Source organism: Pelecanus crispus, chromosome 2, assembly GCF_030463565.1.
Source record: "Pelecanus crispus isolate bPelCri1 chromosome 2, bPelCri1.pri, whole genome shotgun sequence".
NCBI classification, from domain to species: Eukaryota; Metazoa; Chordata; class Aves; order Pelecaniformes; family Pelecanidae; genus Pelecanus; species Pelecanus crispus.
In genome coordinates, this window is record NC_134644.1 from 28,316,643 (window position 1) to 28,333,862 (window position 17,220).

At 46.5% G+C, this 17,220-nt stretch overlaps 1 protein-coding gene across 1 annotated transcript; it reads right to left on the bottom strand.

Annotated features, from left to right (window-relative positions):
- Positions 1 to 215: 215 nt before the first annotated feature.
- Positions 216 to 15,445, bottom strand: LOC104029649 (serum paraoxonase/arylesterase 2). Its single transcript, XM_075705762.1, has 9 exons — positions 15,372 to 15,445; positions 11,121 to 11,191; positions 6,203 to 6,258; positions 5,112 to 5,277; positions 3,786 to 3,912; positions 2,793 to 2,993; positions 2,055 to 2,136; positions 1,402 to 1,530; positions 216 to 452 (listed from the first exon to the last, which is right to left on the bottom strand). The coding sequence occupies exons 1-9, from the start codon at positions 15,443 to 15,445 to the stop codon at positions 294 to 296; spliced, it is 1,065 nt and encodes a 354-aa protein (XP_075561877.1). The 3' UTR covers positions 216 to 293.
- Positions 15,446 to 17,220: the final 1,775 nt, after the last annotated feature.

The following is a 17,220-nucleotide window of genomic DNA, read 5'->3' on the forward strand; positions in this document are numbered from 1 at the left end:
AAAGGATAATTCAGCGTCTGACAGTTATTTGTAATCTGAACTTGAACTTCAGGCTTACCCTTTGCCACTGACATGGGGTCCTCCCCATTACACAAATAAATGAATTTCTCGCCTTCAATCCCATTTCCTTTACTATTGCGTAAAACTCTTATTTTGGAGAGGAAGGCTAAAATACATTTCCATAAGTCTAGTTAAACTTTATTGGAACAGTCTTGTTGTTAGCAAATCTAGCAGAAACTAAGTTCCCAAGGAATGAAATCCTTTCCACTGCAGCAGCTCTTACCCACGACGAGCTATAGGTCACAGTAGAGAGCTCTGTGGAAGACTGTGCCGATGAGCAGTTTCCCCTTGTAGACGGACGCCACCGAGCTTGCCTGCAGCACAGAGCCGTTGTCGGCGTAGACGCGCGTCACCGCAGGCTCCTCCGAGAGGATGTTCTGGATGTGCAGGACCTGCCAGAGGAGGGGGATACATCTGCTGAAACAGCCACAGGTGAAAATCCTCCACAGATGGAGGGAACATCAGTATGTTAACTTATACAAATTAGGTTGGTCAGCTGCTAATAACTGCAACCAAGTGATTCCTGTGATAGGGCCACAACTTCTGCTTCAGTGAAGCATGGTCCATGAAGACATTTTTTTTTTTCAAGTGGGCATGCAACACAGACTCCACCTCAGTAAGGCAGTCATCCCCAGCACCAGGCATGTGCACGGTTTTTTCCAGCCTAAGAGTTACTTAATATCTTGTTATTTTCATGCTTTTTCCAGACACAGTAAACAACTGCCTAGTATAATAAATCTACTGCTACTGAACATGATAATTTTGAAAGGTGTCTTATGAGAAGCTTCAGACAAGGCTGAAAACAAACAGACACCGACCAGCCACCCGCACTCGTGGCCGCTAGCGCGCTGATGCCAGTACCTCATTGATTTCAGAAGGAAAGAAGAATTACAGTGTCACCTACTGATGAACCGTGCTTGCACAGATAAATCATCCCAGTGCGAACATTTCTGGTCATGCTTTGCTCTCAGTCAATTATTTTTTTGTTTGGCAAAGAGGTGCTGGCTCAGTAATTAACACAGTTCATCAAAATCTGATTGTGTGGCCACAGCTGCACAGAAAGCAGCCTGAGGAGTCCAGAACAACTGAGCTACTGGGTGGAAATTACTCAGTTTCTCCTAAGGATCTGAATAGGTGGTTGTTAGTGAGTATACGCTGTTCAGGCTTTCCACTGAAGAGCAGAAGCTATAAGCTGGAAGCCAGCTCAGTCTTTGCTTTCACAAAGGCTGGCCAGGCTCTTCTCTATGTAACACAGAGTTAAGTTACACCAGGGCGATTTGAACAGAGCAACTTTCTGGCACAGACATAGCCAAGAGACCAGTGACATCTCCCAAAAGGCACCTCAGAGCCAGGCAGATTTTCAGCATCATTGTAAAACAGCTTCATCCCATTGGGATGACATCCTATCCAGATGTCTCCAGTGTGAGGGTCAAGAGACAAATTGTCAACCAGAGTGTCCAGCTGCAGCGTCTATCCATCACAGGAGAAAAAGAAGAAAGAGAAGTTAAAGCAATCAGAAGTCCTGGAAGCAAACTATAACATAATCAATAGCCTTGTCCAAGACTCTCAGATGACATAGACTGATTTTTTAAACACATGTTTTCTCCCCCAGTGCTGTTTTTCTTTTCCCCCAGTATGCTTCACCCCCTCCTCTGTGCCGTGAGAAACCTCCTTGATGCTCTGAGCTTCCCCCGTTGGCTGCATTCACACCTATGCTCACGTTGACTACTTAAGTGCTTTGTGGACTGACCCACACTGACTGAGGCAGACTTCCACTGCGGCTCTACAGCACGCCCGAGGATATGCTGGGTGCTGGTGTGAGGGTGGAAGACCTGAAGCTCTGTAATGGGGCACACAGCACCTCTGCAAACCCACGGCAGGAGCCATCCAGACCAGACCTTCATGGATGATCAGGCTGAAATCTCAAGCTTTCATGGGGACTAATCTGTCCAAAATTCATATATGTCTCTTTTTGTGGAACAGCAGCACCTTACCTTCACATGGGTTAAATTCCAATTCGCATGTTTTTCCATAACACGGACATTATGGTCAAATGGATCTGCAACATAGATGTACCTTCAAAAGAAAGCACCCCTTAGTAATGTGTATGAGTAAGCAGACACCAAAAACAGTCAGTTCCTCCTGTGCAAGCCCAGCTCTTCCCATGAGGACTGCCAGCCCACAGTTCTCATACAGCAACAGACATTGCAAGCAGGCCACAGGGCACTGAATTGAAGCCAACCTGCTGAGACGCTAATACAGCTTCACACTGTGCCAGTTCTTCCATTAAAACACTGAAGCAGACCTTGGATCCTGACATCCACAAATACACTTTTTTTTTTTTTAAGATCACCTGTCTACACCACAGGACTGGTTAATTCAGTTGTACAGCCTTTAAGACTGCAGGGCGCTGCCCACTTGCAGAAATCCTGCCCTCTTATTCCTTGCAAGCAATATACACCAACTTCTGTACTGGCTGGTTAAAATGCAGCAACTTTTGATCTTATTGCATATAAAGTACCACACAAAGCAGCAAACACTGCCTTTAGTTAGAGATCGAGACGCATTACTTCTGTTCTACAAACCCTCCATATCGCTTACACTGTACAGGTAGCGCCTTGCCCTACATGAGCCAGTTTAGACACTTGACCACAGAGGTACCATGTGTACAAATTAAGATTTCAGGATTCTTTTGTGTGATCAAACAAAATCTAAGGCAAGGAGAAACTTACTTTCTGTCAGGTGAAATGTTAATTCCATTGGCTGAATAAAACCCAGCTGCTACTTCTTTAACTTCTTTTGGACTGTAGTAAACAACATTTGACCAAGTTAAACCCAAGAACATCTCCAAGACCATCAAGATGAAGTCAGAGAAGTAGTGGTCATTGGTAGCATAGAAGCTCTCTGGTCCCACAGCTACTATATCATTCACACTAAAGAAATAGAGGGGGAGAAAGAGAAATAAAAGAATAAAATGAGAGGTATGAAGGAGCATTGTAGGACTGCCCAGAATTCAGCCAGGACATGTTCATCCCATAGACATAAAGGGGCTGCAATTACAGATGGTACTTCAGATAGACACCAAGTTATTTAGATCCTTTTTACCTCTATTTTCTTTCACGAGAGCCAGGACTGTGCAGTGCTGAGACCTGAACAGAACCTTAGGGCACAGAGATCTGGGTACCTGTCCATAAGTCCGTGAAAGTTTTTCTCTCTTTTGATTACATTCAACTGAGAACCAGAGAACAGGTGGGAGTTGTGACAACTTTATCTATCAGGCTCTGTTTATCTTACAATCGTTTTGCAGTAGGACAGACCAAGAAAATTTTGTGTGCAACAAAAAAAAAAAGAAAATGCTAAAAGTATGTTTATTTTTACAGTGTAGCAAATTCAGAATAATAGAGTATCTGAAGATTCATATCTGCAATGACCTGAGAGAGGGTTACATGAGAGAAGGAGAAATGGATGTCAAGCTAATTCACTGGCATCAATCACAGTGGTGCTTAAGGCTGATTTAGAGATACAGCCACTAAAAATCTCATTTACAGAAGAGATTGGAGAAACACAGTTTTTGATTACACAGATAAGAAGTAATCAATACAAGAAACAGGAAAGCTGGTTAAAGAGAACGTATCTCATAATACCCTAAAACCAAAATCATCCTACTTTGGATTTTACCAAAGCAGCCTGTTCTTCTGAGGGAAGACAGTATTTGGCTCCAGTACCTTGTCAGAAGGTCGTGTCGAACAGTTTTCAGGTGTACAAGAGAATTGTCATCTTCTACAAATTTAAACAGTTCTACTGTGCTCTTCTGATGGGGATGGTTCACAACAAAGAGGTACACGGTGTCATCTTAAAAAAAGGAATAGAAACAGCTGAATTCTCTGCAACAGTTTGTGTGGCTGAGCACCCACGGCTCTGAAGCAGCCTCTAGCACAGAGCACACGTTGAGTTTGGTGCATTTGTCTCACGGCTCTTCAGAGGCAGAAGGACAAATACGAAAGTAATGCAGGATGCCACTGCAACTGGATCCAGATTTCCAGCTACTCTTCTGGGCTCACTCTACGGGGAACTGCTGCGTAAACTACATTTTTGCTATTTCTACAGAAGAAACAGAAATGGATCCTGACATCCTGACAGAAGAAAGAAATCATGGCTTCATCCTTGTGCCCAAGCCACTGGGTTTTGCAATCTGACGCACTGTAGTGACAGGTTGCATGAAATAGCCACAGTCAGCTGGGAAGGAGGGCTTGTAGCCCAGCCAGTTTGGGCTCTTTGGTTTATTTACCACATCCCCTGAGAAAGCTGAAGGAGCATCATTCTCCTGTAGTCTGTCTAAGGCTGCAGTCCTTCTGCCCAGCCCTTCTGGTGAGACCCTGAATTAGCCACCACCAATTTCTCCAACACCCTCCCTTAAAGAGTGACTGTACAGGGACACAGGTTAACCTACAGCAGTGGCTCTCTTTCTCTTAGTACTTGCAGACTTCTAATTGCCCTGCTAAAATCCCCAATGAAAGGACAGGGGAAAAGAGAGGAAGGAGAGCATGAAGGGTATTTTATTGGTAGTCAGAGCCTGCCGTAGGAGAACATATCTTGGAGAGGAGAACATGGCTTGGCCACAGAGTACCAGAGATTCTGGTAATTTACAGAGGTTTGATAATTTACTGTTTAGCCACAAAAGTCTCCATTTTGGTCACTACTAGTCAATGAAGCATGTGTCTCCTCAAAACTCTTGACCCCAGGGTGAGACAGATGCAAATTGGTAAAATAAACTTTGTGTGGTTTTTAACTCCTCGAATTCTTCCTATATTTTCCTTCCTTTCAATATATAGGACATCTTCCTGTGTCAGACACCTGAGATTATGTGCAAAGGTATTTGCTTTAGCAGCTGACATTTAGAAAAGAGCCCAACAAAGATAAAAAGCCCCAAAACCTTTTTCTCTCCCAGCAAACGCAGGCTATTGGGGGTGCAATGCAAGGCTGCAAAGGGATTTCTGTTTGTGCTCTTTAGGCTGAGATTTGCCACCACCTCGAGTTAAAGATCTCTTTACCTCTGTCTACATAGGTGCTGATTCCATGAGGGTTAAACGACGCCAGATCAAACCCTCGGCTGATTCTCAGTTCCACTGCTCTGGGATTGTCTTCATTCAAATCCATCAAAAATATTTCACCTGGCTTGTCTGGTGCAAGGCTCTTTATTCCTGGATATTTCAAACCCTGTAAAATCAAAACGTAAGAAAATCATTCCTGGATAAAAGGCAAAGGGAAGCATCACAGGGCTGCAAACGCTGGACCCTTGTTCCGACTTGCAAGCACAGATCAGGATGTCCCTCTGCTTCAGCCCGCCATGCCACGATGGATGCAGAGCCGGGCAGAGGGACCGGCTCTGCTCTCCCTGGTGAGCCCTTAACCGCAGTGCAGAGGGAGCAAGCTGCGCAGAGGGCGCGAGGAGCCGAGCCCAAGGCACCACCTACAGCCCTGCAGCCGCCACCCGGGTGGGTGCTCCCTGTATGGCAAACCACTCTGCAAACAGAGACGCTTGCAGGGACAAACTGGAAGTACGGCACCACTGAATGCATCCAACGTGGTAAAGCCACGGGGAACAGCAGCAGCGCGACAGCTCACAGTTTCTGGCATGCATCTTGCAACGTTATCGTTCCCTGGGTGTCCCTGGAGCACGTAGATGAAAACATCAGCTTCTGTTCTAGCAAATAATCACTAGCCATCCTGATTGCAAAGAAAAGCTTGAAAACGTATGCCTTAAAGGCTAAAAACAAAAATCAGGAACCACAAAATCAACACACAAAATCTGATTTTTTTTAAAGGGAATTAATACACCTTCTTAAGGTTTGATATTTCAACACTTCAAGGAAGCAGCATGAAAGAAATTCAAGGTTATATGGGCAGATAAGCCAGCACAATAGGATACATGTGTCAGAGCCACCACCACCACTTCATCATCAGTAAGTGCACTTGCTCAAGCAGAAGGAAACGCCGGCTTAAGCCGACACCAGTCTAGGCTGTTCCTATGGAGCCAGCCAGCTTTGTAGAGAAAGAAGTCCATCGTGCAATTTTCACCTATGGCTTCTGTAAGTAAGGAAGCAGGCAAGCCCCTGCACGGGAAGGGGGCGTGGGCACTTACGGAGCTGATGAAAGCCAGTCCATTGGGAAGTATGTCAATGTCTTCTGAACCAGTTTCTGCAAGACAGAGATAAACAGGGTTTTTCCGGCGACATTAAATATTTCCCATCGAAAAACCTCCTTTTTAGTACAGTTCCAGCTCTCACGAATGTCCCTTTCTGATATGACTGTACTAGTGGTGAAGTTCAGCAGAAAAATTTGCATCACGCTAAAAGTGGTAGCAGAAGGCAGCAGCACACCAGGTTAGGAAATAGTACTGGGGTTCACCTCATTCTGGGGGCCTCGGGGTGCCCCCACAGTGGCTGGGCAGTCTTCCACCCAGCTCTGCATGCCCCAGGGCAGCGTGGGATGAATCACCCACTTTTGATGATAGAATTCTGCAGCAAGCAATTAGCACAGATGAGATTTTCAGGGCAGGACCATGCCCATCACTCAGCCCGCATGCTTGCATAAGGCAGCTCTGGGAATTACGCACGCTAATTCTTCTGGTTGAGCTGGGACACTTCACTAAGATGGATTGCCAAATATTTAATTAAAGCTCTCAAGTGACAGAGAACCTACTATATCTTTAACAGCTAAGGGCTTTAATAGTTAGACCACACTTTTAACTGTGGGTAATCATTTCCAATATTGCCAGTTCCTGTAGTTCCTGTAATACTTGTCCATGCTAGGAAAATAAAATAAATAAAATAAAATAATATAAAATAAAATAAAAGCCCTTTAGTAAGAACACTAGACCAATTTCAGGCTTTGATCAAGCACTCTCCATAGAGCTTTTAGTCTGATGCTGAAGCATGTTTGCCATCCCACATTTTCACTGCTCCCCTGAGAAGCCTCCCCTCTCTTCTCCAAATCACCAGCACAAACAGCGTTCCCCACAAGCCACTTTGCAGATGATGGCTGGATTAAACCCACCTGGAAGCATTTGCTTAAAGGAGGAAATTGTTCCACAGGTTTTATTTAACAGACCCACCAACACAAAGGTTTTCCACCCAGCTTGTCCCATCTCTCTGCACCCCGTCCTGCTTGGCCATAGACCACCCGTGTGACCCTACATGGGTCACACCATCCCTGGCACCTCGGCACCTCCTTCCAAGGCAGTGTTTGCAAATTCAAGCTGGGTTTATTGCTTGCTTTTATGTAACTTCTTTTTATCCCAGCACTAATTCGGCCAGGGTGTAATTTATCCTGGGGCCGCCGAACAGCCTTTGTGGTGAGGAACCAGATACCCAAATTCACCCATCAGGGCAAATTCCTCCACAGCTCAGCCCTGGGGAGATGTGGTGGTACGACTTCTCCCAGAGGCACAGGGGACAGGCACAGGGACAGGGACAGCTCCTCCTCAGCCCCAGCAAGCCCCTGCTCCACCCCATTACACGACTGAGCAGAGCATCCCTCCATTCTGAAGAGCAAAAGGTCTGAAGATGCATTTTGCAGGGAGCCAGCCCATTATCCCACCTCCTGGGTTTTGGTTCTGAATTTTGACTGGGCTCAGGCAGGAGGCAAACATCTGCACTGATGTGCCCAGAGACATTTAGAGCCTGCATTTTGCAACTAAAATTTTGAAAATTTTTTTTTTTTTCAGCTCCGTTCATGTGCTGGTTTAAGCAACAAGCTCCTTTTCTTTGCCCCAGCTCTTGGTCTCTCCAAGTCTGGGTTCATTTATAAGATGGGGTTAGCAGTGATTCCCCGTTTCCCGGGATTGCTGCAAAGATAACAACATAAATACATGCGGAGAGGCTCAATTACCATGGTGATGTGAGCCGGACAGACAGCTTTTACTGGCAGAGCACACTGGTGAGTGAATAAACAGAGATATAATCATTTATCACTACTGAATTAGTTAGGCTGCCAAGCAGAAAGATGAACAGGCTAATAGGGAGCAGATAATTAAAAAGCACAAGTTTCTGGTGGAAGGAGCATAACGAGAGCCCTGCACCCAACTACTTCGAAAAAAACTGCCCAGCAAAGCACATTTGGGCCACTCCTCAGCCAGGTCCTGGCATGTGGGGAAGAAAGCGAGCGACATCGGAAGAGCAGCAAAATGCTGATTCAGCACGATCCTGCTGAGCCGGCACTGCCAAGGCAGTGAGGAGGGGATGCAGACACACAGCCGGACACAGGGAAGCTCCCAGGCTCTTCTGTGGGCCCCATTTTGGGAGGGCTCTGGGCTGCTGTAGCAGGCACTATATGGAACAGGCGAGTTAGGAACTGATTTATTAGGTATGAGTTACCTGTACTATATTGCTTAATTGTATCACCGAGCCCAGCTTGTCCATGGGATTATCTGAATAAGTAGTATTTAAAAAAAAAATTAAAGATACCGAGAAAAATTACTGTCTACCCTAAAAATTTTACATTTTTTGTTCTTTATTTTATCTTAGTATGATGTATTCCACAGATGCATCCAACAAAAAAACCCAAAAAACCTGGATTTCATGACCAAAAGCAAATAATTATTTTGCATGTATCGCATGAATTGTTCCAAGATGCAAGTATTTCTAGCATTTTCTATAGTAGCTTCTTGAACTTCAGGAATTAGTTCAGGACGTATGGTTAGTATATTATAAACCAGTAACATGAGAAGACATGCATATAATTCAGAAGATGGTGTTTATTCTACAAATATAGCCTTTTCTACATAGCTCCAAATGAGGTTTAGGATAAGCTGCAGTTTTTTATCGGTTTGTTCAGTGTTTGCATCTGTGCTTACATTGCACAATATTTGAAAAGCAGAATAGGTCAAAGTCTTTAAAAAAAAAAAAAAGAGACACAGAAAGGATGAAATTGTGCAGACAGAAAAGGGTCCACTAGAGAATTTTTCCATTTACTCTGGGTTGGCTTCCTTTACTATGGATGCATCACTTTTAACATCATCACAATAGACTATACCAGATGCCTGTTCTTCTATGTACAGAATGGATAGTTTAAGATTATTTTGTTCAGAGCTGATCCAGCTCATTACCTATGTCCCACTTAAGAGGTCAGAAGGACTGTTTTAAAGATTAAAATAAAGACAGATTGTTTATTCAACTTTATCGTAGCATATTAAAGGAAAAAGGCCCCCGAGGACCAAGATGTCCATGTAGAAAGATACTCTTATGCAAAGTCACCCACAGGAGCAACCTTACAGGTCCAAGTACAGCAAAACTCCTGGTCTGAATAGTGCTACCTAGGCAGCATCTAGATGTTAGGGCTTCTTGGTCTCCCTGAGTAATATAACCCTCCCCAGTCATATTAAATGAATTTTGGAAGACATTTGTGTGAACAGGCCAAATTTTAAGTTTGCATAAATGATTTGTTATTTGTCTTTCTGCCACATCAGACCTGCTGAATTAATTTTTGTCATTTTAGTTTTTCTAAAAAGCTGCAGACAACAGAGCAAAGGCAAGGCAAGGTGCAGAGCTCCACGTGAAAGCACAGTGTTACAGGAGCACAGCGAGAAGCAGAAACGAAGCGCTGTAAATTGATCTGCCGCCGCCTCTGAGAGAGCCGGCTTCTCAGAATTCACCTAATCTTCATGCAAATGTCAGGCCACAAAAATATGATATTGTTCAGAAATTAAACACAACTGTATTTGCAATTTCCAGCTTTCCTTCTTTCCTCAACAGAGCAATCATGTTGTAATCATGTCTATCTCTTGCTTGGGTTGGGCTAGATGACCTCTAAAGGTCCCTTCCAACCCAAAGCATTCTATGATTCATTCTGTGATTCTATGAGTCAAAAAGTCTTGCAAAGATTGCAATAGTGATATGCTTAAAAGAACTACTCACATTATTTTTATATGAAAAACCATCAAACAAGCATTATTCAGAGTCTTGTATGAGCAAATTACATCTCAATCTAGAAGACCTGGAAAGTTTTTTCAAATGCAATTTCTTCTGCACATAACCTTGGGCAAAGGAACTCTGCACACGCTCATTCATAACAGTAATTTGACTTTACAAAGGTGTTTGATTCCTGACACAAGGAACAAGCAAGATTTATGAAATCAACACAGTGACTCAGAAAGCTCAAAGGCAAGGCTCTTACAGCTCATCCAATGACTTTTTACACATGCAAAATCCAGGCAAATTTCAACAGAATTCAAGAGATTTCCGAAAATTCTAAGGAGGAGAAAACCCCAGCCATTAAGCCTGTATAATAAAAATTATAATCTGGGGGAAAGGGAGACACAAAAAAGCGACCAAGTTTAAAGCTATTCACTTTATACTCTGATTATCCTAAAAGGAGAGAAAAAACAAGACAGAAACATTGCCATGTGCTAAACATATGACCCAAAGTACAAAGTCAACATTTCAGCCGCTCTGTTAAACCTCTTCGCAAACCATCCTAGGATGACAAATATGACCCCTTGCTCTTTGAAACCACGCAGCTGAATTGCGCAACTGTGCTGCGCTCCTGCCTGCTGTTTGCACGGGGCGGTACCAGCCCGCTCCGAAATCTCCATAAAATGAGGCGCTAAGGCGGGCGATGCTGGCTGGCATTTAGCAACCACTCCTTCGCCACATGCCTGTGGCCTTCTCCCGGAGCTTCCACCTTTGCAGCATGTCCTGTCTTCAAGATGTCACCAGCCAACAGCCACCTGTAGGTACCTACCTGCCTGAAGCGCCAGCACACCCTCGTCTAAAAGCCAAATTATTTCCTAAGTGGCTGAGCAAAGGAGGAGTGCTTGCAAGGTATTCAAGAAAAGGAACAAGAGACATTACGTACCAAAGGCAAAAAGTATGCTACCAAACTAGCTAGTTTTTTGGCATAATTTTCTTCCTGCGGCTTCTCCCTACCTCAAAGTCCAAGTGACAAATGAAAGTCAAATTAGCACTTTGTTTTCAGGATCAGGCTTGGAAGCTGGCTTTAAAGAAGCAGTTTCAAAATAAGGCTGGACAAAAGCAAGGCACTCAGTTATTTTGAGCACGTACCAATCCCTTTAATGAGCTGGCAGTTCCGGGGGGTTACTGGGGCTATTTCCCGTGAAGCATTGAGTCTGCTCCTGCAAGAGGAAAGAGGAGGGTTAACAGCATGCAACCGGTTTTAAAACAGGTAACATTCCTAGCGTAGCTTTATCTTAGTTTTATTGTCTGCCATATTGCAGCAACAAATCAGCCGTAAAATACTGAATAAGCAAAACCCAGAACTGACAACTGCAATTGCTCCAAATCACTGTGACGGTCACACATGTCCAGGGATTAAGTGATTCTCCTACACTGAATATCTTCAGGAACCTGACTTTGTTCATGAGCTTCACGAACAAGCTTTCAAGACCCACCACAGCTCAAATGATAAAATATCATAGCCACGCTTTCTTCAGGTTTTAGCCACCTAAATATAGTAGCACCCTGCAGTTAGGACCAGCATTTCAGATGAGGAGAGGGCAACCTTGTGCCCCAACCCACTGGCTATTTTTGGTGACCAGGCCAGCCGTGGTTGCACTTTCTTCATTTCTTAATCCACATTTGAAAGTAGCGATAGCATTATTGCAAGGCAGGACTACCCATTTCCCAACAACAGGTAGGACTTGGTAGTACCATTTTCAGCAATTACCCTGTCCCTTCCTCTTCTCTCCTGGTACCCACCCAGAGCATTATCCTTCAGCAGTGCTTATTTCATTCCTGAATACCCACAAAATTCAATCTTTGGCTCATGCTTTATTGGCCAAGCAGATACAGACAGGTACCTACTCATTAGTTCTTGTTTCTCCATTTCCTCCATTCCAGGTTGTCTACAAATCTATGTGAAAGGCACGCCGCTACCAGGACTGCTGTGTTTAACCATGGTGGTCCACAGTGCCATAAAAATCTGCTGTGTTTCTATGTAAAAATGTCAAGCTAGAATATTTCTTTCTTTTTCTTTTTTTTCCCAAAAGAAAGTTTTTAAACTAACGTAGTTACTCCTTTGTGTGCCTATCATACGCAAGTGTTGAGGCTGTACTTGCTCCAACCACAGGAAATTCTGAATGCAAAGATCCCATAGTAAAACCTAGCCATGTTTATGTTATAGTTTTAGGCACAAACTAAACAGCAGTATCAGTCTGTGGTATGAAAAATATGCAATACAGCTGAGCACTGTATAGTATGTCAGTCCTGCATTTTTTTTAATCACTTAATTATGTATTCTAAATTGCTTCAATGCTGTATCGTTGACACAGGTTGTTAACATAAGGACAGAAAAAAGGGCAAAAAGGGCAGAGGACAGCAAGGGAAAGGAGCCAAGTTAAACTCTCCCAAGCCCTTTCCCCCCGCTCAGGAGTCCTGACAGCAAATTACAGCGGCTCCCAGCCAACAAGCAGCACAGGAGGGGTATCAGCTCCCCCCTTGCCCCCTGGCATCCTGGCACAGCCAAACCCACCGGGCCCCTGAGGCTGGCTCGGGGCGATCATGCCCAAAGTTTGCACTGCTGCCTGCTTGGGGCTTTTCCCTCTCCTATTTGCATCAGCTTTTCCCGGGCAGACTGCAAGCCACCCAGCAGCCAAAGCACAGCAGAAACTCAGCCAGCAACCAACGAGGGATGATGATATCCCGACAGCATTCCCAGGGAAACACTTCATGGGCTGGAATGAGAGTAATTCAAAAGGACACTGGTCAGAAGCCTGCAGCATATATAGAGGCTTTTCCAAAGCGTGTCAGTTTATCTAGCTCCGAGAGCCTTAGCTACTAAGCCAGATGGCCTAGATAACTAACTGCCATTACTAAAAACACAGTGGAGCCGCAAACTGTGCGGGATGCAACTTCAAAAAACACGGTTTTGCCACTTGGTGCAACCCCAGTGCACAGCATCTTTCCCACCCGGTTCCTCTTTCCAGTTTCAGTCCTCCACCCCCTGTCCCCTGTCATGGGACACAGACCACAGGCATTCCCTTTCCTTCAGCAGCAACCTGTTGCATATTCAAAGCCATCTCTCTCTTTCAGTTTTCCTCTTCTCTAGACTAACCAGTCCCAGATCTTTGGGTGTTTTTTTGTCCTGACAGGACCTCTTATTTTTGGGTTTGCTCCCAATTCTTTTCAAACTGTCAGCATCTTTCTGGAAGCACGCTGCTGTTTTGAACACGGTATGCAAGCTGAGGACCGTATCAGTAGACAGTGTTATGAAATGGTAACATTGTGTGTATATATATATAAATATATACATGAACAATAATATCATATGCATATTGTTCTGAGGAAAACAGTAACACAGTATAACTCACATTCAAGTTTTACAAATTAGCTCAGACCTTTCTTCAGAGAAGAATTAGCAATTTAAAATGTCAGTAGGGGAATCGGCGTGATTTCAGTTGGTAACACACAACAACTTCACCTGTTTTCTGCTGCACAAGCCCTACTCAAGTCCCTTCGGTAGCTATCAACAGTATAACAGATGCATAAACAAACCTGATTTAAGAAGAATTAAGTTTGCAAGAGATTTGTAATAATTCTGCAAGCCTTATCTTTTAAGCATTTCAGGGATTCTTGTGTCATACTACCTAGACACAATATACAAAACTCAGAAGAAACAGCAAAAAGTCTTTGCTGGATTCCTGCCTTCTGGGTGAGGGATGGATAACAGCGAGGCCTGGCAAGAGTTAACACTACCCACAGTTTCTCCTCTCAAGGCTGCATAAAATTATTTTACAGTACTTTGTTATCTGAAGTTGTGTTTCCAAACTCTGCAACGGTTTTATTACCACTGCTACGCTGCAGCTTGGTGAAAACACAGCACACGGGAAAAACCCACAGAGAGCTACGGAGACCGGAGGGGGGGTCATGTGTCTGTCAGGAGATTCTGCTTTACCAGATTCCCAATATTGCATTTGTTCATTTGATTTGGGGGGGGGTGTGGGGTCCCCTGCTCTTCGCAGTGCTTTGAAATGGCTCGCCCCGCTAAAGTCCGGGAGAGTTTTCCAGATCTGCCATCCCAGCTTGTGCAACTCCAGGGCAGGAGGGACCTGTTGCCACCGTGGTTATCACTAACGCTTGCGGTGGATTTAGCGCAAGATGCAAATGCACCTATGCGAGGTACCTGGGTCCGGGAGCATAGCCCTCCTTCTGTAATTAGCTACGATTAACTATCTACTCAAAGATCAGTTAGCTGCATGTCGTTGCTTTGAAGCCAGGTGTCTGGCGTCCTTGTGGACACGAGCAAAATTATAATGGCGTAGCTGCCTTGCAACACAGTAATTCACCATCACTTTTATGGCTGGAAACAACCAATTACGGGGTGAGTAGCTTTCAGGACAGAAGCTGCTGGAACACCAGCGTTCACATTCACACCTCGTGATCTGGAGTGTATGATATGGAAGCGTATGGTATGGTGTGGCTGGGTACTTTAGCTCGCAGCGGGTGAGGTCCCAGCTTATGATCACAGAAGTCCTTTGGCCCTGCTGACCCCAGCATCTTCCTGGGGAGGACTTCACATCCCCCTGACTGCAAAGGGCGTTTCCCCTGGACAAGTAAGTTTTTTACACCCGACGGAGGATGAGAAGGGCACCGCTGAACAGCCCAGTGCCTAGTTTTTCTGTGGGGCAAACCGGTGCCCTTGATAATGATGATGATAGTGATGATGGTCACGATGACGGTGACGATGATGATTAACCCTTCCCCTCTGGCTGCAACCCGGCTTGTGCAAGAGCACGTTCAGCCTTCGCTGAAGTTACGCCCTAGAGAAGGAGCCCAAGCGCCTCCGGGCTCGGAGCGAGGAGGGGTTCACCCACCGCCCCCCGCCCGGCCCGGCCCCACGGTGGGCACCGGCTGCCACCCCCCGCCCGCGGGGTGGGCTCAGCCCCAGCCTGCAGCTCCGAGACCCCGCAGCCCCGAGACCCCGCAGCTCTGAGACCCCGCAGCCCCGAGACCTGACACCTCCGAGACCCCGCAGCCCCGAGACCCCGCAGCTCCGAGACCCCGCAGCCCCGAGACCCCGCAGCTCTGAGACCCCGCAGCCCCGAGACCTGACACCTCCGAGACCCCGCAGCCCCGAGACCCCGCAGCTCCGAGACCCCGCAGCTCCGAGACCCCGCAGCCCGTCCCGCCCGAGCTCCGCGGTCCCCCCCGGCTGCCCGCACCCCCGGTCCCCCCCGGGACGGCGCCGCCGCGCCCGCTGCTCTCGGCCGCCGCCCCGCTCCGCGCCCCCCGCTCCGCGCCCCCCTCCCGGGCCGTGGGGCGGCCCCGCACGGCCCCCGCCGCGGCAGGGCGGCTCACCGAAAGGCCAGCAGCCGCTCCGCCGCCAAGGCTGCCGCTATCCCGACGAGAGCCACCGCCAGCAGCTTCCCCATGGCCGCTCCCCGCGCCGCGCTCCCCGCTCCGCCGCGTCCCGCCCCGCCGCGCCCCGCCGGCCCGGGCCGCCCCCGGCGCACGGCGCTGCACAGCCCGCCGGCAGCCCGCCCCCCCCGCCCCGAGCGCAGCGGCCCGGCCCCGGGGCCGGCAAACGCCCTCACTTTCCCCGCAGACCCGGGCTTGAGCAGGGCTTGTGCCGGCGCGGCCAGCCCGCTGCCCCGGCCATCGAGCTGCGGGGCCGGGGGCGGGGGCGGGGGAGCGGCAGAAGGAGCCCGAGTCAAGTGAAAGGCACGTGGACCAAGTTCCAGATTCTGTTATTAAAAAAAAAAAAAAAAAAAGTGTACAAAAGTACGTGCGTTAGACAAAGTCTGCACGGTGCAGAATGTACAAGTACCCCATGTACAGTGCCGAGATACACATGGACTAACGAAACAAATGAAACAAATGCCAACAAAATGGTGCTGCGGCAAGCTGAGGTGAGAAATCATTCTTGTGTACAAGCGTTTTCATACTATTGAATGATGCATTCAAAATACGCTTCATGATCTTATCTATGCCACGGAATATAGTTTCTTCGAATCTGTTTTCGAAAGGTACATGTGTTCATAGGGAAGGCAAAGCCCGTGGCTATGGATTGGCAGCGTCAATAAATGCTAGTTCTGAACAGTGGCTACTGAACTTTCTTTTGTCATTTGTAATTTGTTTCATGCGTGTGCACTAATACCAAAGTTTCCCCCCAAAATGATGCTTGCTCTCAGTGCCATGCTCCCACCAACAGCTTTCTTCTCCATGCAGAAGGGCTGCAGAACCCACCATGGTTGCCTTCGGGGCTGCGGGGTCCCCCACAGCAGTCTGCTTTTGCATCAGCTGCAGCACTGAGCCCCCTGTACTTTCTGCTTTTTTGGGGAGCACGCCTCGCCGGGTTGATGCTCTCCCCAGGCCGCTATTTTTCCCTTTGCACAGTGAATGCCATCACCTGCAAAGCTCACATTCCTTTGCACTTTTCTGACTGACTGAGAAATCACTAGAAAGTGCTTCTCTGCTCTTCTTGCCCTTGCCTTCAAGGCCAAGCAGATGCTCCACACTCAGTAACACTTCAAGAAAAACGTGGCAGGGAAGAGAGGAAATACAGCTCACTACTACTATTTATGGCCACAGTGCTAAAATATTTTTCCCCCCTCAGTTTTGGAATATCATTTTTCCTCTTTCTGGTCCTTGATTACTTTGGCACTATAGGTATGTGGGATTGGGTTTTTTGGGGGGGCGGTAGGGGAACGTTTGGGTTTTTTTGTTGTTGCCTATGCACACAAATCTCACTCTAATAAAGTCTGTTTCAATCCTAGAAGTACATGGTGGGGTGGGTGGGAAGCAGTGTTTAAAGTTTTGGGATATCGGGATGACAAAGTCCAGTAGCCACTGTTCAGAACTAGCATTTATTAATGCTGCCAATCTTCCTATAGCCACGGGCTTTGCCTTCCCTAGGAACACTTCCCTATGCACCTTTCGAAACTATATTCCATGGCATAGATAAGATCATGAAATATATTTTGAATGGGTCATTCAGTAGTATGGAAAAGCTTGCACACAAGAATGATTTCTTAGCTTGCTGCAGCACTGCTTTGTTGGCATTTGTTTCATTTATTTATTTACACCACAGTGTAATTTGCAGAAGCACATACTCCTTACTGTCTGGGTCTCATTTTTGGCACGAGGTGGGTGCAATTCACCTGATAAAATGTAAATGTCTACAGGGGAGATGCAGACGTCAGAATCA

Excerpts from the sequence above, each read along its gene's own strand:
- LOC104029649 (XM_075705762.1), bottom strand. The coding sequence starts at position 15,445 with ATGGGGAAGCTGCTGGCGGTGGCTCTCGTCGGGATAGCGGCAGCCTTG. Across the intron at positions 6,259-11,120 it reads CCAGCTCATTAAAGGGATTG|AAACTGGTTCAGAAGACATT; the intron begins GTACGTGCTCAA and ends TCTGTCTTGCAG. Across the intron at positions 3,913-5,111 it reads CAGCACCTATGTAGACAGAG|ATGACACCGTGTACCTCTTT; the intron begins GTAAAGAGATCT and ends CCTTTTTTTAAG.